The 20,930-nt window shown below is 57.5% G+C and overlaps 3 protein-coding genes and 1 long non-coding RNA gene across 7 annotated transcripts; 2 read left to right on the forward strand and 2 right to left on the reverse strand.

Moving 5' to 3' along the window:
• The first annotated feature begins 1,355 nt into the window (after positions 1–1,355).
• On the forward strand, positions 1,356–4,199 carry MCEMP1 (mast cell expressed membrane protein 1). 2 transcript variants are annotated; one of them, XM_090290424.1, is made up of 7 exons: positions 1,356–1,479; positions 1,859–1,948; positions 2,530–2,658; positions 2,838–2,888; positions 2,978–3,124; positions 3,383–3,448; positions 3,547–4,199. In XM_090290424.1, exons 1-7 carry the CDS (start codon positions 1,356–1,358, stop codon positions 3,561–3,563), a joined length of 624 nt encoding a protein of 207 aa, XP_090146550.1. In that variant the 3' UTR covers positions 3,564–4,199. The 2 variants fall into 2 exon arrangements, with proteins under 2 accessions (XP_090146550.1, XP_090146551.1); XM_090290425.1 differs by lacking the exon at positions 2,530–2,658.
• Positions 4,200–4,597: 398 nt separating this feature from the next.
• On the forward strand, positions 4,598–6,644 carry TRAPPC5 (trafficking protein particle complex subunit 5). Of its 3 annotated transcripts, none has more exons than XM_090290422.1 (2): positions 4,598–4,678; positions 6,025–6,644. In XM_090290422.1, the coding sequence occupies exon 2, from the start codon at positions 6,044–6,046 to the stop codon at positions 6,608–6,610; it is 567 nt and encodes a 188-aa protein (XP_090146548.1). In that variant the 5' UTR covers positions 4,598–4,678; positions 6,025–6,043; the 3' UTR covers positions 6,611–6,644. The 3 variants fall into 3 exon arrangements, with proteins under 3 accessions (XP_090146548.1, XP_090146549.1, XP_090146547.1); XM_090290423.1 differs by lacking the exon at positions 4,598–4,678 and adding an exon at positions 4,705–4,821; XM_090290421.1 differs by lacking the exon at positions 4,598–4,678 and adding an exon at positions 4,852–5,079.
• A 1,946-nt stretch (positions 6,645–8,590) lies between these two features.
• Positions 8,591–10,257, reverse strand: LOC150000375 (uncharacterized). The gene is made up of 2 exons (XR_016513756.1): positions 9,945–10,257; positions 8,591–9,197 (listed from the first exon to the last, which is right to left on the reverse strand). It is a non-coding gene; the product is annotated as an uncharacterized LOC150000375 (long non-coding RNA).
• Positions 10,258–10,263: 6 nt separating this feature from the next.
• FCER2 (Fc epsilon receptor II) lies at positions 10,264–16,689 on the reverse strand. The gene is given in 11 exon segments (XM_090290229.1): positions 10,264–10,673; positions 11,001–11,107; positions 11,238–11,287; positions 11,290–11,629; positions 13,394–13,509; positions 13,599–13,661; positions 13,746–13,808; positions 14,010–14,072; positions 14,820–14,873; positions 15,180–15,299; positions 15,926–16,689. Coding segments are annotated over 11 exon segments (1,173 nt in total). The 5' UTR covers positions 15,984–16,689; the 3' UTR covers positions 10,264–10,534.
• Between the last annotated feature and the right edge of the window lie 4,241 nt (positions 16,690–20,930).

A 20,930-nucleotide genomic window follows, 5' to 3' on the forward strand; every position in this document is an offset into this window, starting at 1 on the left:
AGCCTGTCCCTTTTTATCTTTTTAATGTGGCTGTTAGAAAAATTTAAATTAAACATATGGTTCATATTATATTTCTCTTGGAAGGCACTAGACTTACAGAGAAAACTCTAGACTTATACAGAGAAATTTCTGTAGACTTGCAGAGAAAACCCCCTATATGTATTGTCTCATTTTTATCCCCAGTTTTCAAGGTCGAATAGACACAGAGAGGGCATTCAGACTCTAGACTAGAGTGCAGGGTATGAATGCACACTTCTTTGGGTTAGCATGTGAATGGGGCGTGTGGCCGAGGGTATTTGGGAGTCCGTGTGTGTGCAGGTGTGTGTGTATGAGTCTGGGCAGATAAGTAGATGTGTGAATGAGAGTGGGTCTGCTTCTGAGCATTTCTTCCACTCAGTTCTCCAGGCTGAGGAAACAGTAGCTCCAGGGAAGGTCAAGGTGCAGGTCTGACCTCTGTTCCAGAAGGGGGTGTGGAGTTCCAGCAGTGAGCACCGTTTTCTCACATCTGTTCTCTTCCTCCATGAGGCCTTGAAGAAGTAAAATTTCTTTTTTTTTTCTTTTATAAAGAGAGAATCTTTTTTTAAAATTAATTAATTAATTGTTATTTATTTTTAGAGAGAGGGGAAAGGAGAAAGAGAGGGAGAGAAACATCACTGTATGGCTGCCTCTCATGCGCCCCTAACTGGGACCTGATGTGCAACCTAGTCATGTGCCCTGACTGGGAATCAAACCAGCAACACTTGGTTCGCAGGCTGACGCTCAATTCACTGAGCCACAGCAGCTAGGACCTGAAGTAGAATTTCTTGGAGTGGTGTGGAGGGTGGGCAGGAAGAAGGAAAGTGTGGGTGGCCTGGAAACCCTGCCTCTGAGGCTGATCGCCACCAAGAGGTGGGCCTCAGAGTGCCACAGCTTCTCTGTCGAGAGACAGGAGTATGAGGGCCACCCAAGTAGATAGACACACACACACACACACACACACACACACACACACAATGCACACATGTACACAGCTTCCTCTAAAGTTCCTGGTCATTGAAAACATTATTTTTATTGAATACAATTAAGCTGTGCAACATGTTGATTTGATACATTTATAAACATTAAAATGATGACTGTAGCATTAGCTAATACCTCTATCACAGACTCCTAACCATTCTGTTCTGTCTCTAGGTCTAGGGACTTCTCTTCTTGGTTGTCCCTGAGACCTCTGGTCTCCTAAGACCCCTCTTGAAGGGGGGGGGGGGCGGTGTGAGGGCTCCGGATCCCTGAAAAGAGGAGGCTGACCTTTTCTTCCTCTCCCACACCCCAACTCAGAAGTTTCCTCATCTGCCATGTCTCCTTCCGGGGGTGGGGATATGTGTAGACAGATTGGCAGACTGGGGACCGTGGCAGCTGAGGAAATCTACATAAACCCAGAGGCCAGGATGCAGGCAGCCGCCTCCAAAGGCAAGCACTGGGAGGCCTCAGCCAATATGAAAGGTTAGGCACCTCAGCACAGGGTGTGTGTGTGTGTCGGGGGCTGGGGGGCAGGTGGTCAGGAGGGAAAGGATGGGATAGGAGAGTTAAGGGGCTGAGAGTGAGGGCCAGAGGGCTTCTTCCCTTCCCCAAAAGGTGTGTGTGCATGTGCATCCCCCAAACGCTCACACACCCTCTCCTCTTAACCAAGGAGCACATCTGAGGTCCCATTCATTAACTTTCATCCCTAGAAATGTGTTGTGTGCAGGGGTTCAGTGAACCAAGATTTTTGAGCCCCCTCCCATACCCATCCCTGTCCCGCCGCCTCCCATACCCATCCCTGTCCCACCCCCACCAGAGCTCCAAACAGATTTACAAACCTTTCCCACTGACCCACCCACAGGTGTAGATGACCCTGCCTATGAGAATATTACCTTGACCTTCAGAAAGCAGGACCAGCCAAAGGGCAGCCATTCACCACTCAAGAGTGAGGGTAAGCAGCCACCTGCCAGCCCAAGTCCCACAGCCTGGGGGCATGGCAGGGACAGCAGGCAGTATGTGGAGGTTGGGGTCAGTGGTGTGGGGTGTGGTGGCACCAAGGCTTATGTGTGACAGTGGTAGTGGGTAGCTTTGTAGGTGGTGATGATGGAGGTGGTGATTGTGTAGGTGGAAGTGTTCGTGAAAGTTTGGGTGATGGTGATGGTGAGTAGGTGACAATGTAGTGGATCGAGAAGGAATCACCTAGATAGAGCTAACGAAGGTGCTGTTGATGGGAACGATGCCAGCAACAATGAACATTGATGTTGGTGGCTGTTGATGAGAGCTGCTGCTGACACTAGTGGTTGTTGGTGATGGGAATAATAAAGGGACATAACAGTGGCAGTGTTAGAAACAAGTGCTGGTAGTGCAGGTCAGGGTGCGTGTTGGTGGCAGTGTTGTGGATGGTCACAGCTACTAATAGTGTTGCGAAGAGTGGGTGTAGGTGACAGAGCTGTCGATGGTGCTGGAATCAGTACTGATAGTCCAAGTGGTGGTGTTGAACCATGGAGGTCACCTGCCCCACCTCTGCCCCAGTCCCAGCCTGGTCCAGGCCATCCTCGGATTCTGCCCAGGCCCCTCACTGGGTGCATACAACCATCATGAGCCTGTACATTCTTCTCGCCCTGTTTTCCATCATTCTGTTGGCCTGGGTCCTGGTGAAGAGTGAGTGAGCTTTCGGTTTTGGTGGCAGGGAAGGGGTCTGGGGCAGTATGGAGGGATCCTCAGAAGCAGTATTCCCAGAGTTCCCCCTTCCCCTAGTTCCTATTCCTTCCCCCACCCCTGTTCCCAGGGCTACAGAACTGGGACACTTCAAGGATTTTCCTGTCCCCCTTCCTGAACAGACTCTGAGATGTCCCAAGAGCTGCTGGTCTTGAAAAGGGAGCTCTGGAATGGTGAGGGGAGGACCTGGGGGTGGCCTGAGGGGCCAGGGTGGGGGCAGAGAGAGTGGCGGGGACACAGACATCCCCACCCATGTCTTCAGTCTCCATGGCAGTGCATGAATGCCAGGAAGAGCAGAAGCAGGGCTGGAGCAATATCTCTCAGAAAGTCAATGATGCCAGACACCGCATTGACACGGTCAAGAGCAATGTCCAGGCCGGGAATGAGAAACTGAAGGCACTGTCAGCAGGTGCCTTTGGGGACCTCCACTGCACGGACCATGATGCTGGGGAAGCTGGGGAGGGGCCTCCCAGAGTGCAGGGCTTGGAGGGGTGATGGATGCCACCTTCCAGTGACTTGGGGGGTATTTAAATGCTGCTGGGAACCCCAAGTGCAGGACTGTGCAGCACCTCAGCCTGGGGGTTTGGGCAAGGAGGGGCCTTCCAATAAATGTGGGGGCCTTGTCTGAGGTCTCACCCCAGATTTCTCCTGTCACCCCCTCTCCCAGACATAAACCAAATCAAGAGTGAATTACAGAAAATCTTGGAGAAGCTGCAGACAATGTCAAATCAACGTAAGTTGGGGCCAGGGGAGGTGAAGCCCCCTGGATTTGGCCCTAGTTTCTCTCCCAGGGGGATCTGTCTGATCTTAGTCTCCACTTCCCTCCTCCAGAGTCCACACCTCAATAAATGAGAAGACACGGAAGCCCTGGCTGCAACTTGGAGAACAGCGTGGTACTTCCCAGTAAAGATGAAACATGGGGGGCCCCAGGCTGGTTTGAACCTGTTCATCATGCCCACATATAGAAAATCACATCATGGTGAATGAGTATTGTGGAGTTGCTTGTGTGCATGTGTATGTGTCCCACAGGAAGGTGTATTGGGTGAATGTTGAGTGTGGGAGTCACAGAGGGTGTGGTGTGCGTGGCTGTGTCCCATCTGTGGGCATTGTAGTGTGCTGTGTTGTGCATGTCACAGTGGGTGGCTGCACCAGCAGGGGCCACAGCGGTGTATCTCAGTGCGTGTGGTGGTAGTGCATGCTGCCCACACCTGTTTCACTGTTGGTGTGACTATGCACGAATGTCTTGCAGTATGTTGTGTGCATAAATGTGTCATGGTGGAGGTGTCTGGAGCACACGTCACCCACACGTCATTGTGGGTGCCATGGTGTGCCCTGTCACGTCCTGTGCCCACGTGAACACCTGTGTCAGTGTGAGTGTGCCTGATTATGTCACCGAGGGTGTTTAGAGCATGTACACACGTGTGCCTGCTTGTTTCTGCACTTGCATTTCGTGACTCATGGAGATAAACACCGAGGGGAAACAATGTGGCTTTCAGATCTGTTACTGGTGTGACTGGGCTTCGAACTTGGGGGTTGGAGAAAACCACACAGTGAACAGGTGGACGTTATACCAGGAATGCTGGGGACACAAGGGTGAGAAAGATGTCCTGAGTGAGTGCCCGGGAGTGATGGAGTCCCTGTACTCTTGACTTGGTGCCCATGAGGGTTTGCGGCCAGAGATGTATATGTGCGTGTGTGCCTGAGACAGAGCCACGCGCCCGTCGTCAAACTCGGGCCCTGAGCACGTGACCATACACGCCACCGTCTTGAGTGGGGACCAGCTGGGGCCGGCTTGGCTCCCCCTCAGTTGCGCCCCTCCCCACGCGCGCCCCCTGGTGGCAGGTCCTGGGAGTCACAGCGCAGGCCCCCCCCATCGACACCTGCCGCCGCGGCGCCTGCGCACTAGGGCCTTTTACGCCGGAGTCGTCAAGCAGCCCGGCCGCGCTGAAGGCCGCAGTTCGCGGTGAGACCTTGCCCGCCCGCGCCCCCTCCCCTCCCCAAGTCTCGTCCGCGACCCTTGCCCGCGGCCTGTGGGTCCTGGGCCAGGGTTCCAGCTCCGCGACCCCCGCCGTCCGCTCTGGCCCACCCAGGAGGACTGCAAGGAAGGTGGCCTCCTCCTCGGTCCCTCTGCCCGCTCCGCGCTCGGGCCCCAGCCTTTTTGCGGCTCGGCTCCCGACCCTGCCTCGCGGCCCAATAGAGGGGCCTCAACTCGCGCCCTGGGCCCTCCCATGTAGGCGGCTGCTCATCCGGGCCGGGGCGTCCTGGAGCCTCTGGGACCCCGCTGGTCTTCCCATCCCCCATGCACATCTTTTGGGGGCGTCTCAACATTCCCAGAGCTCTCTGGCTTCTGGCCTGTCCTGTCTGGTAGGGGACGGGTTCCCAGCTCCCCCTCCTGACCCCGCCCTTGGGCAGTGGCTTCACACCTGAGTGGGCGACGGTGGAGGGGAAGAGAGGGTCTCAGCGCCCTTGGGGACACCTCCCTATTTACTGCCACCTCCGCCGCAGAGCCTCAGCACCCCCTCGGGGTTTCCGCCTACAGCCCCTTCCGTGCTGGGATGGAGGGTCGCAGCGCCCCTCCTGGCTGTCTCAAACTCCGGTCTCATGGCTCCCCCCTGCCCTCCTGTTCAGGCGCCTTTCTGGATGGAGAGCATGGGGGCAAGGAGCTCACAGCACCCCTTCCCCTCTCCCTGCCAGTCTTGTTTACGAATGCAAGGAGGCGGGCTTCGTGCACAGTGGGCGCTTCTGGCGCGGGGCTGAAAGGGCTCCCAGTGCCCCTTCCTGGCTTGCCCTGTGCGTCTCATCCGTTTCCCGAGCTTCCAGTCCTGACCATTGGTCTCGACACACCCCTTGATCCCACCTTCAGGGTCTCTGGCTTTCCGCTGGGGAGAGGCGGGGACATTAGCCTCACCCGCGGTAAATCAGTGCTGGAGCACACGCCAGAGTCCCCTAGCGGTCCCCATCCCTCTTTGTCTCCTGCTGACCCTGGGTTTGATGTCCCCACCTCCCTGCACTAGTTTTCTAGTCGCTGTCACAGGTGGTGAGGGGACACAAGAACGCTTATCATGCACAAGGAATCACCTTGGGGTTGGGGTTTCCTGCTCCCCCTCGCGGTCCCACTTCTCTCTCCTTCCACCTTACCCTCTTCGTCCTCTCCATCCCCCATTTGTCCTTCGCTGGCTAGGCGCAGTGGAGGCGAGGTGAATGCCCCTTTTCCTTCTACTCGGCTCTTCCCATATGGGAAGTCAGCGACAGAACACACGGGGTGGGCTGAGGGTCCCCTAATGCTGGTGTCGTCTGGTCTCCCCGCAGGCGGGGTGGCAGCGGTGTCATGGAGGCGCGCTTTACACGTGGGAAGTCTGCGCTGCTGGAGCGAGCGCTGGCCCGGCCGCGCACTGAGGTGAGCCTGAGTGCCTTCGCGCTGCTCTTCTCAGAACTGGTGCAGCACTGCCAGAGCCGAGTCTTCTCTGTGGCCGAGCTGCAGGCACGCCTGGCCACGCTGGGCCGCCAGGTGGGTGCACGCGTGCTGGATGCACTGGTGGCTCGTGAAAAGGGTGCCCGACGTGAGACCAAAGTGCTGGGCGCCCTGCTCTTCGTCAAGGGCGCGGTGTGGAAGGCACTTTTCGGCAAGGAGGCTGACAAGCTGGAGCAGGCCAACGACGATGCACGCACCTTCTACATCATTGAGCGGGAACCACTCATCAACACTTACATCTCGGTGCCCAAGGAAAACAGCACGCTCAACTGTGCCAGCTTTACCGCAGGCATCGTGGAAGCGGTGCTCACACACAGCGGCTTCCCCGCCAAGGTCACAGCACACTGGCACAAGGGTACCACACTCATGATCAAGTTTGAGGAGGCTGTCATCAGCCGAGACCGGGCCCTTGAGGGCCGCTGACCCCACTGCAGATAAAGGATGAGAGAGCCTCCTACCCAAGTGTGTCTTGTGTCTTGTGTGGGGGCCTCAGAGACTCAGTCAGCATGCCCCAGATCCCTGCCCCAAGCTGGTGAGGGAGGCCAAGGTCCAGGCTGTTATACCATGGGGAGGGCCAAGTTGGACCCAGCGTAGGTTTTCAGATTGGGTTGGGGGAGTCCAGGGGCAGCTGGGGATAGACCAGGCAGAGGAGCTGCTGGAATGGGGAGGTGCTGATGGTTTTTGGAATCCCAAATGGAGGCTGACTGTACAATGGAGAGGTAGGGGGGATAGGGGAAGGGATCCTGCTAAAAGAGACTCCTTATACCAGGGGCCAGCACACTTTTTCTGCCAAGGACTAGGTAGTGAATAGTTTGTGCCCAGCAGTAAGTCAAAGATTGGGTGTGGCTTGTATGCCTAGAAAACAGGCTGACCACTGCTTAGACTTGCTACTCAAAGTGTGGTTCAGGAACCCCCAGTATCCTGGGGAGTTTGTGCATAGTATAGACTCAGGCCCACCCCAGACCTATGGGCTCAGAGTCTGCATTTTAGCAAGACCCCAGGGGGTTCCTGTGTGCTTCAGTTTGAGAAGCAGTGTGCTAGGGCACAGAATGTTAAAACCTGAGTGACTGGGCTCTACCCCCTCCCTTCCTGAGCCTCAGATTCTGCAGATTTGGGTGGGCCAGAAGATTTGCCTGTTTGACAAGTTTCCCAGAAAGTCCTCATGCATGGGGTCTGCCCTTTGAGAGCTGTGACCCTAAACACCTGGCTCCAAGGGACGTGGGTGGGCTCACTTCAGAATCACCTGGATGCTTGAAATAGTTTAAAGTTAATTTATAATTATACAGTCGATACACAGATGCACATCCCTTGTTTAAAAAATACGCTTCAGGCAACCCTTTCCCTTTGGCCTACTACCCGGGACGCTGATCATTCCTCTCCCCTGTGAGGTAAATCCTGCCACTCCTGGGGACTTGTTCAATTTTCCCTGTTCCCCTGCCTCCACAGGAATTGAGCAAGGCTGTTTTGAAAGGGAGCCTCTTGTGCTTTCTGCTGGGCCCTCCTCACTACTCACAGAGCTCTTAGGGTGGCTTGGGTGCAGCTTTTTGATGTGCAGGATGGCATGAGAAGGGAGACCTGAGGCTCTGGCTTTCTTGGGGGACAGCTCAGTCCCAGCCAGAGGTGACAGGCAGGCAGGCGTCAGCACATGGTGAAGAGGGCAGGAGTGTCCACAGGATAAATGAAACTACTTGGCTTGCAGTGTGTGTAGGTTGAGGATGGTCAGAAAAATAACTGTTGGCTAGGGGAAGGGAGGGGGCCCAAGGGAGCTGGGAAAGGGTTGGTTAGGGCGGCAGCCTGGATCTGGAGTGGTGGGCAGTGCCTAGGAGTCCAACAGGGATTTGGGGTCTGGAGTCCAAGGGAGGTTTGGAGGTGAGACAGATGGTAGCCACAGGCCCAGGGAAAGAGCTAGAGTGTGTGGTGGGAAATAAGGGCCATCTTTGGCTTGATCAGCCTAAGGTCTGCCAAGACCCTGGTGGGGGTGGCTTCAGGGCCTGCTGGGGTACTGGAGGCCAGATTGTAGGAGAGGCAGGAGGCAAGGGTGACACAACCATCTCTGTCTAGAGCCCCGGAGGTGAAGGATGCTGGAGAGAAATGGGGGAGGGGGTGCAAGAGAGCTTGTAAACTGGGGTGGGGTTGGGGTGCTAGGATCTGTTTCTCCCTGCAGAGGATGAGGAGGGACATGTGGAGGAGGGAGCAGGCTTGGCATAAGCTGTGAATATGGGGCTGAGCACCCATTTGGGGCAAGGGCGGATGGGGAGAAAGAGTAGGCGACTGTGAGTTAGAGGTCCCAGACGGGGTGGTGGCATGAGGAGGGAGAACCCAGCCCCAGCCCTTTGGAGACTCAGGCAGGCAGGACCTTACTGAACAGTCCTCAAAGCAGCTTCCCAGAGAAGAGGTCATGTGTCAGTTAATTCGACATATTTATTGACTGCCTACTATTCCAGGTGCTGGGGACAGAGCTGAGAACATGCTCTAGCTGGCACAGGTGGGCAACCACAGATCCATGAAGTTAGCATTTTGGTGAGGGAGTGCTATGGTGAGAAAGTACAGTAGGGCCAAAAGATCAGAGTGGGGGGTGCCATTTTAAGTGAGGGGGTGCTTAGGATAGGCCTTGCTGAGGAGTGGGGGCGGCATGTGCAGAGCCCCTGAGGCGGGAGTGGACCCAAGTGTTTAAGGAGCAGTGAGGAGGTTGGGGGTGGGAGGGGAACCAAGAGATGCAGCCCAGGTGGTGAGGCTGGGGGAGAGGTTCTGCAATGGCAAAGGACACTTCTGAAAGGTTTGGGGCAGTGAAAAGGGAGACCACACCAGTTTTTGGTGAATGAGGATGGGGGATACACCAGTGGGCGGGTTCTGAGAGCCCACGGCTTTCCTATGGGCTTGGAGGAGGTGGTGAGGATGGTTCCAGTGCTGGCCTGGGGGCTGGTGGTGTGGAGTCCCCAGTGGAGAGGTCTTCAGAGAGGGGCTGGAGGAGATAATCCAGGCACAGGCAGTGGCAGAGGTGAAAGGTGACCTGGAATTCCAACCCATGTTTCACTCCAAGTGTCTAGCTCCCTCCCTGCCTCGCCCTGAGCCCCAGGACTCCCAGGTGCCACCACAGCACCATCTCCAGCCCCCTGGGTCGTGGCTGGACCTTGGCCTGGCCTTGACTCCCAGGGCCCCAGGCATCTGCCCATGAAGCCTTCCTCCTCCTCCTTGGGGGCCCCAAGAGTCACGTGCATGCGTCTGGCTCTTCTTTGGATCAGGAGTTGGGGGTGGGAAAGGCAGGCGAGGGGTTCAATGAGGGGAGTCCGGAGACCCTGGCTGGCCTCCTTCCTTCAGTACCAGGTTGACCTTGGCCAAACCTGGGCCTGGTGCTGCCTCAGCCCCTGAGGGGCAGTAGGGCTAGAGCCTCGACCTCAACTACCCCCTCCCCATCAGTCCCTACAGCAAGCTAGCACTTTGTGAGCACGTTCTGTGTTGGCTCAGACATGGGAGGGTAGCCAGGCTCAGTGCACTGCTTCATCCCACGGCATTCCTGGGGGATTAGGGAGGCTCTGTGCTCCCCTGGAGCCTGGAACCATTATCTCCACCCCTGCCTAGTAAGTGCCTCTTGTAATAAAATGGGGAAAAGGGTGGGGAGGTGCAAATGCCACTTGAGTTGTTCCTGGTTCTCAAAGGCGGCGTCAGGCACAGGCTCGAAATCCCATTTCCCACCTTCCACACTTGAGACCAGATCTAGTGGGGCCCCTGGGGAGGGGTGTGTGAGGTGCTGCATTACCCCCTTCTATGGCTGCAGGCAGGGCAGGAGGCCTGGCCCCCAGCTGTAGTTCTATCCTGTGGTGCCAGGACACAGGCTGCATCTGGGGAGAACCAGGGCGGGTCTGCTCCTGACTCCTGCAGCAGTGAGGCAGGGGCAACAGAGGGAGCACACAGGGCCTTCCCTGCGTCCTGTGAGGAAAGGGGTGACAAGCACACACAGGGCCTCCCCTGTGCCCTGCCAACCTGGGCTGTTGGCCCTGTGCCCGGGGCAGGAGTGCCCAGTGTTCCAGCCACCGGCAGGGGTTCTTAAGGTGGGGACCCTGAGCACTGAAAGGAAGCAGGAGATAGCCAGCTGGGCTGAGGAACAAGCAACAGGCCCTCTGGGGAGTTGGCAGGAGCCGGGGACGGGTCAGCTGCCCTCCTTTGGGCAGAATTGTCACCAGGACTTGTTGACCATGAAAGAGGCTTTGGTTGGGCACCTCAGCGTCCCACTCTGGGCCTGGCTGCTCCCATACCTGAGGCGGGGGTTCCCAAAGAGGAGTGTACCCGGACGGCAGGCAGGGGGCGATCAGGGTCCATGTCTGGGAGACCGAGGCGGCTGGTGGGCAGTCAGCACGTGGCCAACCTGTCACATATCCAGCCTTCGAGATGACTACTGCAGAAGGCACCATCCCACTGCCCTAAGCCCAGCATCACCACGCAGTTCTCGCCCTCGCCCCTGTTGTTGGGCTCCCCTGGCTTCCAGTCGCTGGCGTGGAAGGCTTTGGGTCAGGATGGGTAGGCGGAAGGGGCTCACTACCTTCAGCCTAGACTCACCCCTCTGAACCTGGGTCCTGCCCCTGATTGCTGGATCCCCACCCCATCTCCTTGCATCCCAGAGACACTCCAGCCGTCCCCCACCCCAGCCTAGGTCTCCCTCCAAACCCTGACCATATCACACCGTTACACTCCAGAAGCTCCCCCAACTCCAGGCCTGGGGCACATGCCCCCAAATACTCTGCCCTCTCATCACAGAGAGGTCCCCTCTCTCTGAGTCGGGGCCTGGGGCCACCTCCTAAATATCCCCTCTACTCACCTATAGTCCAGTTGGCTCCCATCCATCCAGACAAATTCACCCTCTATGTTCAGATCCTAAAGGCCAATCCAAGAGCCCTTCTTGTTAACATATTTGGCCAGGAAGTCCTGAGGAGCAGGACAGGGCTGGAGGGCTAGGGGTGTGCTTGGGTCCCGCAGCCATCCAAGAGGCTGTGTTGGGGCTCCACCTCCCCACCGGCCACCACGCTGGCTGCACCTTCTGCAGAGCTTGGCCCACCTGCTCCTCCTGGTTGTGGATGCTGACCAGCCCTTGGAGTTTGCTGCAGTGTACCGTGCCTCGATCCACCGCTTGGCACCCTCCCTGAAGTAGTAGCACTTCCATTGGAAATGAACACACTTCTCAGGTCATGTGTCACATAGGGAGTCTGGGATGGAGGAGAGGCTCAGGGGGGCAGCTGTGGCGGACACCAGGGTGGGCACTGTGGCAGGTGCTATGGCAGGCACTGTAGTTGGCACTGTGGTTGGTGTTGTGGCAGGTGCTATGGTGGGCCCTGTGGCAGGTACAGTGGCTGGCATGGTGGGCACCAGTGGTACAGTGCCACCAGGGGTGACAACATCTCTCCTAGAGTCCCTCTTGGGGTCCACGCTGAAAGCAGACCCACCAAGAGCCTAACAGAGAGTCTCGCAGGTATGTCTTCCCCAGAGCTCTGATGCTGACATGCAAGAGCAGCCGTGCATGGGAGCCCAGCCACAAACAGCACCACATGCACGGCCACCCCTGCGAGCAGAGCATCCGTGACTGACACAGCGCATGTGCACCTCTCAGCCACCAGCATCAGCCATCAGTGGCACCATCACGAGTACACCTGCAGTGGCAGCACTCAGTTGCCTGCACCATCACCACGTCGCCAGCAGCACAATGGTCAGCAACACTTCAGCTGCCCAGGTCCTTCCCACGAACATGTCCACTGCCAGAGGCCCCCATCGCTGATGCAATTACCACAAAGCCTCCATCATCAACAGCATCTCAGCTGCCAATACCATGTCCCCAAACACTGCCTCATTCAGCAACACCTTAACACCAAAGTCAGCATCACTGACAATTCCCAGCAACACCTACTCAGCACCAATACCACACCAGTGTGTCTCCATCACCAGGACAGCCAGCATGCCTTACCCTGTATGTCCTTGGCCATTATCACTGTCAGCACCCCCCAAACCAGCACACTTGGCCACTTTGGGGGGTATTGAGTTGATTTTCTTTTCACTGGCCAGGAGAGGCTCTGAGAGGTGGGGAGGGGACTGGAGGGCTGGGTCCCCATGACCTTGACCCAGGGCCACCTTGGCCTTTCTCCCCTTGCTCCCACCCCAAGGACACTCACAGGCACTTTCACTGCCAAGCATTCCCAACTGGGGTTGAATCCACTGTCACTGGCACCACTCACTTGTGACTTCAAATAGATACTCTGTGACTGACATTTGGGAGGCATTGTGGTGAGGGGCCTGAGGCCCAAAGAAGGTCATGGAGCCCTGGGAGGAACAGAGTTGGGTGCTTCTTGCTCATGAAATGGCAGCCAGTATGCAGCCCTACGGGGGGTACCACATTAAAACAGGAAGGGAATGCCTCAGGACCCTTCCAGGAAAATTTGGGGAACATGGCATGGCTGTGTGTCATGGGTCATGGAGAGACAGCCCTGGAGCTGGGGAACCATCAGAGGTAACCCTTCAGAGAAAGCTGGTCCAGATCCTTCCACCGACCCCTGGGGAGCACGCAGTCTCTGCTGGGATTCCCACAGCCACACCATGGGACAGGGGACAGCACTCCTTCACCAACCACAGATCCTTCCTCTTCTCTAACCCAGCTGGGCAGATGGGGCTTCCCAGAGGTGGAAGGCCAAAAAGAAAGGGTGGGGGATGTGGGACTTTCAGGTTACAGGCACAGCGACTGAATATCTGTTCTCTCTGCTGGCCTGCCCGCCTGCCGGGGCCACCTCAATTGCCTCCCACATGCCAGCATGGCTTCTGTCACGGCCAGGCCTGGGAAAGAGGCCATGATGCTCCACATCCCCATCACTGCCGAGGGACACCCACAGCCCTCTGGCGGCGTCAGACAGTCTTCTGGGGGGCTGTGGCTGAGGGCATCCTACTGTTGGTCCTCTGCTGAGGCATGGTGGTCAGAGGACTGATGAGTACAGAGAGCCCAGAGGCGGTGAACACAGGACTGCCTTTACCTGGAGTAGAACACGTGGGACCCCGAAACCCCAGGTCAGTGGAAGGGATCAGCTGGACTCAGGAAGGGCTTTCTCATGTGCTCCCCTCGACCAACCCCGCCCCCACACATACACCCTCCTGATTGTCATGCACACACCTGCCCTTCATGTTCGCACACACACCATCACACACCCGTGTTGTCACATGCATATACCAACACACCTGTGGACACAGACGCACACACTCACCGTTGGACACACGAAGCTCTATCCAGAGCTTTGACACCTCCTCCTGGAGTCTTTCCAGTGAAGTCAAGGCTGTGCGTCTCTCATTTAAGCCTTGGGGGATTGAATGGGAACAGTGGTCACAGGAAAACATGTGGGCCCCTCCTGGCTCTTCCCTGCCTCCGGACCCTCCCAAGCCTTACCCTGGGACTTGAGGTTGCTCAGGTCCTCTCGAAGTCCATCCAGGTTCCGGGAGAGCTCAGAGTCTGATGGGGGGGTGTCAGGAGTGATACCCGAGGGTCGCAAGGTTCCCATGGCTCTAGGACCCCACCGCCACCCCAGTCTCTCACCCTGAGTTCCCGTTCTCTTCTGTTCTGCTTGGGTTTTCTCCATGGTCTGGAACATCTGGACGGCTGGTTGCGGGGAAGGGCTCAGTGGTCAGCAAAGTCTGTCAGGCCATCCGCATTCCCCCGCCGCCCCCCTTGGCTCTTGGTGTGTCATTTAGGGCCTCCTGCTCATTTTGCAATTCACAGCTGGTTGGGAGCACTGTATCCACATGTTCATCCAAGTCCCCTTCCTCTCTTTCTCCCAGACCCCCAGCGAAGGTCACTTACCCTGGAATTTCTGGGCCATCCGGTCACCCGTGTGTCTTTCCAAATCCTTGGAAACCTGAGAAACTGGGGAAGGGGGAGGGAAGACATGTCCTCAGGAGCCAGGCAGACAGGTCCTCGCATCCCGCACCCTTCCCCAAGTGCAGGGACCCCTCTCACATAGTCACATTGGCTAGAGCTTTTTGTTTCTCTTTCTTTTTAAGGATTTTAGTTATTTATTTTTAGAGAGAGGGGAAGGGAGGGAGAAGGAGAGGAGGAAAGCACCGATATGCAAGAGACACATTGATTGGTTGCCTCTCACACGCCCCCAGCTGGGGACCGTGCCTGCAACCCAAGCCTGTGCCCTCACCCGGGATCAAACCGGCGACCCTCAGGCGCTTGGTCCACTGAGCCACTCCAGCTAGGGCTACAGCTTTTTGTTTCTAACCTTGGTGGCGAAAGCACTAGGGAAAGTGTGGGTAATAGAGTGAATTTGTGTGCCCTTGCTGCACCCAGAATTATATATAAAAACAGGAGGCAGGTATTGAAAGCTCACTGGATGCCAGGGGCCCGCTGAGTGCCTCACAGTCTGAGCTGGTCCCACCTCAGAGCACTGAAATGATGCCCATTCTACAAGTGACTGGTCGAGGCTCGGAACAGCTCCATCACATTCCATCAGCGCTTCTCAGAGCCTCTCCTCCAGGAGCCACTGGGTTACCCGCCCCATGGGTGAGGGGGAGGGACTCAGGCTGACCCTCATCTGACAGTGACCAGTGGCAGAAGCAGGACAAGAGCCTGGTGTCCTAGTTCCCCTCTCCCATGGCCCCTCCATACCATTCCGGGCAGCGGTGTCTTCCAGCTGTTTCAGATGCTGTACAGTCTCCCAGTCTGGGCAGGAGGAGAGGAAGCATTTTTCAGGTGCCCCCAGCCACCCACACCCAACCCGCCAGCCGGGGACGGAGGCCTTGGGTGTATCATGGGGAGGTGCCCACAGGGTGGGAGACGGGGGTGCTGAGCGGGAGTAGGGGCTCTTGAGAGTAGAGGGAGAGCCGTGAGAAGGGGCTGGCAGGGCCAAGGTGGGAGGCATGCTGGTGAATTGGGCTCCAGGGGTGTTTTGGGCTCCCCAGGATCTTAGAGAGGGGGTCTGGGAGGGAACAGGGGAGGTGGGCCACACGGGGCTGGGGATGTGCTCACGCCACAGGAGAAGCAGGGTCAGCAGCCCAGCCCACAGTGCAGCCGTCCCCAGCCCCAGCAACACCGTCTGCATCCCCGGTCTGCAGCACTGCCGCTGCCTTCCGTGCAGATGGCAAACGTCTGTAGGGAGTTGGGGTCGGGGTTGGGGGTGGGGGGCGCTCAGGGGCACAGGGAAGCCGGGTCCAGTCCTGCTTCAGAGCACCCCCATCCTGGGAGTCCAAACTGAAGTAGAGGGTCTCATTGGACCCCAGCCTCTTCTGTACCCCTGCCCACCGCTCTATCTCTCATGTCCGTTTCTGCATCTGTGCTCTCTGTGTCTGTCCCTCTGCCCATCCAGCCCAATGCCTGCCGCCCCTTCTGCCCAAACTCCAGCTGTCAGAGAGCCCAACTTGGGGCTGGGTCACTGTCCAGAGAGACACACCCAGGGCCAGGGGCTGAGAGCCCACTTCCCTGTGCCCCTCCTGACATGCTGGCCCCAGCCAGCTCTCACCTGTGCCCCTCCTGCCTTTTATAGGTCCAGCTACCCCCACTACTAATGATGGGTCCCCAGCCTCACCTGAAAGGGGGCTGGACCTCCTTCCCCACTGACCCTAGCCCTTACCCTGATGCCTGTCTCCCAACGTGGCCGTTCCCTAAACACAGGACGTGGGGTCTCGGTTCTTCTGCGGATCCGAGCTCTTCCTCAGCCCTTTCCCGGATGTCAGACCCCCAGGCCTCACTCCAGCTCCTGCCCCCACAAACCCTACCTTGATGCTCCACTGCAGGTCCAGGCCCCCTCCCCTCGTCCTGGCTGTGAGGATTCATCCTGCGGAACCTCACTTGCTCCCAGTCCCCTTCCCACTTGCTCTCCACTCTTTTGGGCCCCCAGGGACTGCTTTGTTCTTGTTTTGAGGGTGTGAGTCAGAGAGGGGAGGTGCCCTGTGCTTCTCTTTCTGCTTGGTCTGGGCTGGGAAGGCCACGCGGGGCTCACCTACACGCGCCCCCACCCCCACCCAGTGGGCCTCCCCTAGACATTCACTCCTCTTCCCAGAGGGGACCCAGCAGCCTCTCTCCTCTCCTGGGGGAAGTAGCAAGTCAAGGTCAGCTTCAAAGGGTCCTCTCACTTGAGTGGGCACTTTCTTCCGTGGCAGCCCTGATTGGTCCTCCCAGGGACAGGGTGCTCACCACCGGTTAAGGTGGCCCACGGGCTGCACGGTCTCAGCTCCGCCTGGGGTCTGTGTCTCACGAGGGGTAGGGTCCGATAGCAGCGTCTGAGTCGCTGAGAGGCACAGTGAGCACTGGCTGGTTGTGTCTGGCTCCCCGCCGGGGGCTGGTGTTGCAGTGAACTAGGAGGTGCGGCTGGTGGGCACGGTCACAGGCCGAGCCCAGAGCTGAGCGCCCTAGAGCCCGTCCCACACGAGGGACACAGCAGGCGCTCAATAAATGTGCGCCCAGGCAGTCCGGGCCAGTGGCTGAACCTCGGAACCAGTTTCCTCGCTTATAAAATGGTGATAGGAAGCTCTGGCCGGGTTGCTTAGTTGGTTAGAGCATCGTCGAGTTCCCCAAGGTTGCAGGTTCGATCCCCGGTCAGGGCAAATACAAGAAGCAACCAGTGAACGCATAGATCAGTGGAACAATAAATCCATGCTTCTCTCTCTCTCTCTCTGTCTCTCTCCCTCTCTCTCCTTTCCTTGCTCACTCTTTAAAAAAAAAATAAAATGATATTAATGACACCAATACTGTAGGGTGGTGGTCGGCTCTACATGAAGGGCTAGTGTGCTTTGAACACAGCCTGGCACATAGGAAGCCCCCAAATACCCTCAGCTCTTGTTAGTCTTGCTGCCGGGCAGCGGCAGCCTGGGACTCAACCCTCCAGGGCCTCGGTTTTTCCGTCACTGGAATAGGGGCTGAGCGGGGACCCGCTCCTGAGGCGGGAGAGAGCCAGGAGAGAGCACACTGTGTGCGAGGCTGTCGCACAGAGCTGGACATGGCACGTTTTCAGACACTAACCCTTTTCCAGCCTCTGCTCTGTGCTAGGTCTGGCTGGGAAATGCAGAGACCCTGCTGCAGGCCTCAGCGACCTCTTCTGCCAACCTTCTGAGACATCTTTAAAGTCGCTTGACTTTAAAGTACGTACTATGTGCTGAAGAGCGCGGACTTGGGTCAGGCAAGCCTGCGGGTCACTGGCTACCCCTCTTGCTGTGTGACAATGGGCAACTGGCTTCCCTTCTCTGAGCCTTTGGGAAATGGCGATGTGGGGCGGCCAGACTCTGATTCCTGGCAGCTCAAAACAAGTGTGTGGCCCTCCTGGAGGAGGCCAGGAGCGTTACCATTCTGTGGCTGGACGGGCCTGAGCCCGAGCCAGCCAGACCTGGGGCTGAGTCCCGGCTTCCCCTGGGTCAGCGACTCAGTTTGCTCACCTGCTCCTGGAGTGACAGTGCTGACTCCACGGGGTGGCATACAGTGGGGTATGGGAGGGGCTGCTATGCAGTAGGTGCTCAGCGAACCTGCTGGGGGTGCTGGGCGAACTGAGGCACAAGAGGGTGAGGAACTTGCCCGCTCCCCAGGGCTTGAACCCAGGACCTTGGAGCTTTTCTGTTCAACCACTGGGGCACATGGCCTCCTGGGAGGTGTCTGCTGGTAAGCGTCAGGGTGGCAGGGTCCAGAAGCCAGGCCCCTATTCCAACACAAGGGTGCCTGCCTGTGCACGCAACCTTCCGTGGCTCCCCAGGGCTCTGCCCCATCAGCCCCCGGAGCACACATCAAACTCATCCTTTCGGCTGCCTGTCACTTTGCCCAGCTTGGTCCCCGCACCCCTGGAGAAGGTGTCCATGACACCTGCCACCCATTGCCCTGTCCTCTTCTCACACAGATCTCTTCCTGGCCATCCCTCAAGACTGAGCCCAGACTTGTTCCTTCCAGCAAACCCATGCCCACTTCCCACCACCAGCACGGACACACACACACAAGCACATGCGCCAGCACACCCACACTCACTCAGGCACACGCTCGGAGACAGCACACACAGACACATGTGTGCACGATGGCAAGCATCGCACGCTCACACTCGCTCACGAGAGTTCTGTGCATGGCGCTGCCCAGGCCACAGAGGCCACGAGCTGTGGGAGGCACTGAACCTGGAGGCGCACTTTTTCTTCTGGGAGCACAGCCACCCCTGCTACTGTTTTCACGGCCGATGGTGGGCTCGCCCCAGATAAGCACGTCACACGCATGGCCTCACCTCATGTGCCCACAGCCGGTAAAGTCCCCGCTATTATTGTCGCCGTGTCTCAGGGGAGCAAACTGAGGTTCCGAGGCACCAACCCAGGGTCCCAAAACTGCTGAAGGGGTCAGCGATAGAGTCGGGATTTGAACCAGAGTGACTGGGCAGGAAGAGGGGAGAGAGAGAGAGAAGGAGGGAGAAAAGAAAAAGAAAGACACCTGAGATATCATGATAAAATTGTGCCCAGATATTGGCGGCTATGCTGTACGGTTTCTTTTAGTAGCAGCAAGGACTAGGCACACTTCTTAGCATCTCAGAGCAGCAACACATTTAATATTCATAATCGCCCTATGAAGTAGATGCTTCTGTTATCCATGCTGCCTTATGGATGAAAGACGTGAAGCACAGAGAGGTAAAGTAGCTTGCCCAAGGTCACACAGTTCCTAAGTGGCAGAGGCAGGACTTGAACTCAGGCAGTGTGAGTCCCAAGTCTACAGCCCTAACCATCAGGCCACCTAGCCTTGTGTTTACAGGGACTGCTTGGCACTTTGCCCACCTCACTCTTTCTCCCTACACCATGTCCCCTGGTCCTTAACCCTATTCCCACTCTCACTTGGGACTGCTCATTGCCAACCCCTCCACTCCTGGCTGGGCCACCTCCTCACCGCAGGCTGGACACCCTGGCTCTCACTCTGGAAGATGCCCACCTGTGCCCCATGTCCCAACCAGAAGAGAGCCGGGCCACCCACCAGCTGGGAAGGGGCCTGGCTGGAATGTCCCCCTGAGCGTGCACTCCTGGTCAGAAGGGACAGTGCTGCCTTGTCCGTCGCACTGTGTTGTGTCCTCAGCGTGGGGACGCAGAGCACTCCGTACGTGTCTACTGAATGAATGACTCCCGTGGGTTGGGGCTACTCCATTCTCTCCACACAGATGTCCCTCTCATCTTGATCTGGGGCAGTTGTGAAGGCTTGAACCCATTGCGTAGTTTGCCAAGTGACGAGGACGACCGTCTTCAGTAGGGGAGAGAGCTGTCAGCTGGGCATCAGAGAGGGCACTGGGGGCTGCTGGTGGGAGAAGGACAGCGCCAGGCCTGGGGGTCCTGGGGAGCTGTCCTGGGGCCGGTAGGAGGGGAACGCAGGGAGGGCTGTTTTTGGAGGGCCTGGCAGGGATGGAGATGCGGTGGGGGTCTGTCACCCGGTCCACAGGCAGAGGCAGCCCGGAGCTGCAGCCAAGGGATGGAGAGAAGCAGACTGGTTTGAAAAGACACCGGCGTTGGTAATGGCTGAGATGTGGAGGTGGCCACTCGGAAGATGCTGTGAAAAATGACCAGACTCAGCCGAGCGTCTGGGTGTACAGTGGGGCCGTCCTAGCGACGAGGACACAGGAAAGAGGAGGAGAAAGTTTGGGAGCAAGTCCTGTTGCCCGCACTGAGGACACAGGGTGGCGGGTAGAGGGTAGGGTTGCATCGGGTTTTGGAGTTTCTGTGTCTCTGCTCTGCCTGGGAGCTCTGGCGCCTGTCCCCACTCGGACCGCTGGGGTCTCTCCATGCTCCACGCTCAGCCGTGCTGGGTCCCTGCCAACATTTCGTTTAGACAAGAGCATGCTTTGGGAGTGAAATCTCAACTGGGGTTCCTGTCACGCGACCGCCCCCCCTCTTCCCCTCCGCGGTATCAGCCCCTGTCCCTCACCCGCGTTAGGGGAAAAACAGGAAACTGTGCGGATGTGGGCCCTGATCTGAGGGTGTCGGTTTTTCTTTCAGGTTCTCGATCCTCGTGCCTGGGGTGTGCCTCGCCCAGTGCCAGGCGTGGGTCCTGACTCAGTAGGAATGAGTCAGGGGTCCTGCAATGTCCATACGCGGTCCCCAGAGGGGATCTCTCCGGAGCTCCAGCCCTGGCCCCACACAACCCCAACTTGACCCCCCGCCCCGCACTAAATTCAGAGCCTCGGCACCTGGAACAGGGCCACACCAACTGCAAACGTGAGGAAGGAACCTGGCCACCCTAACGCCAACCGCACCCTGCCACAGCCCTGGGCACCCCCCACCCCCCGCTTCATCTCCCCTGGTGCTACCAGGAGAGAAGGGAAGGGGGTAGGTGAGGCAGTAGGAGTGTCAAATCCCAGAGGCCCTCGAGGAGGAGGTGTCTCTAAAGCTGGTTTCTCTTTCTCCACACTGCTGACATTGGGGCCGTGGGGCATCCTGTGCATTGTAGGCCTTTAGCAGCTTCCCTGGCCTCTACTCACCAGTGACCAGTAGCATCTCCCTCCTCCCTTTCTTCCACCCAGTAGTGACAACCAAAAATGTCTCCACGTGTGGTGAATGCCCCCTGAGGGGACGGAATCACCTCAGTTGAGAACCACTGCTCGGAAGCACGATTTAAAGATGATGGACGAGAAGGCGCTGCTTCGGCGTCAACTTTCACCGTTTTCTCTGTGCCCATCTGTCTCTCCATCAGCTTGGACAGATCACCTCTCTCCTCTTTCATTCCCTCAACCTGTCATTGACCACCTACTGTGTGCCCAGCTCTGGGAAGGAGGTAAAGAAAGCCCCA

This window comes from Furipterus horrens, unplaced genomic scaffold (assembly GCF_987537825.1).
Source record: "Furipterus horrens unplaced genomic scaffold, mFurHor1.1.pri manual_scaffold_10, whole genome shotgun sequence".
Taxonomy (NCBI): domain Eukaryota; kingdom Metazoa; phylum Chordata; class Mammalia; order Chiroptera; family Furipteridae; genus Furipterus; species Furipterus horrens.

Excerpts from the sequence above, each read along its gene's own strand:
- MCEMP1 (XM_090290424.1), top strand. The coding sequence starts at position 1,356 with ATGTGTAGACAGATTGGCAGACTGGGGACCGTGGCAGCTGAGGAAATC. Across the intron at positions 1,480-1,858 it reads GGCCTCAGCCAATATGAAAG|GTGTAGATGACCCTGCCTAT; the intron begins GTTAGGCACCTC and ends ACCCACCCACAG. Across the intron at positions 1,949-2,529 it reads TTCACCACTCAAGAGTGAGG|TCCCAGCCTGGTCCAGGCCA; the intron begins GTAAGCAGCCAC and ends CCTCTGCCCCAG.
- TRAPPC5 (XM_090290421.1), top strand. The coding sequence starts at position 5,015 with ATGCACATCTTTTGGGGGCGTCTCAACATTCCCAGAGCTCTCTGGCTT. Across the intron at positions 5,080-6,024 it reads CTTCTGGCCTGTCCTGTCTG|GCGGGGTGGCAGCGGTGTCA; the intron begins GTAGGGGACGGG and ends GTCTCCCCGCAG.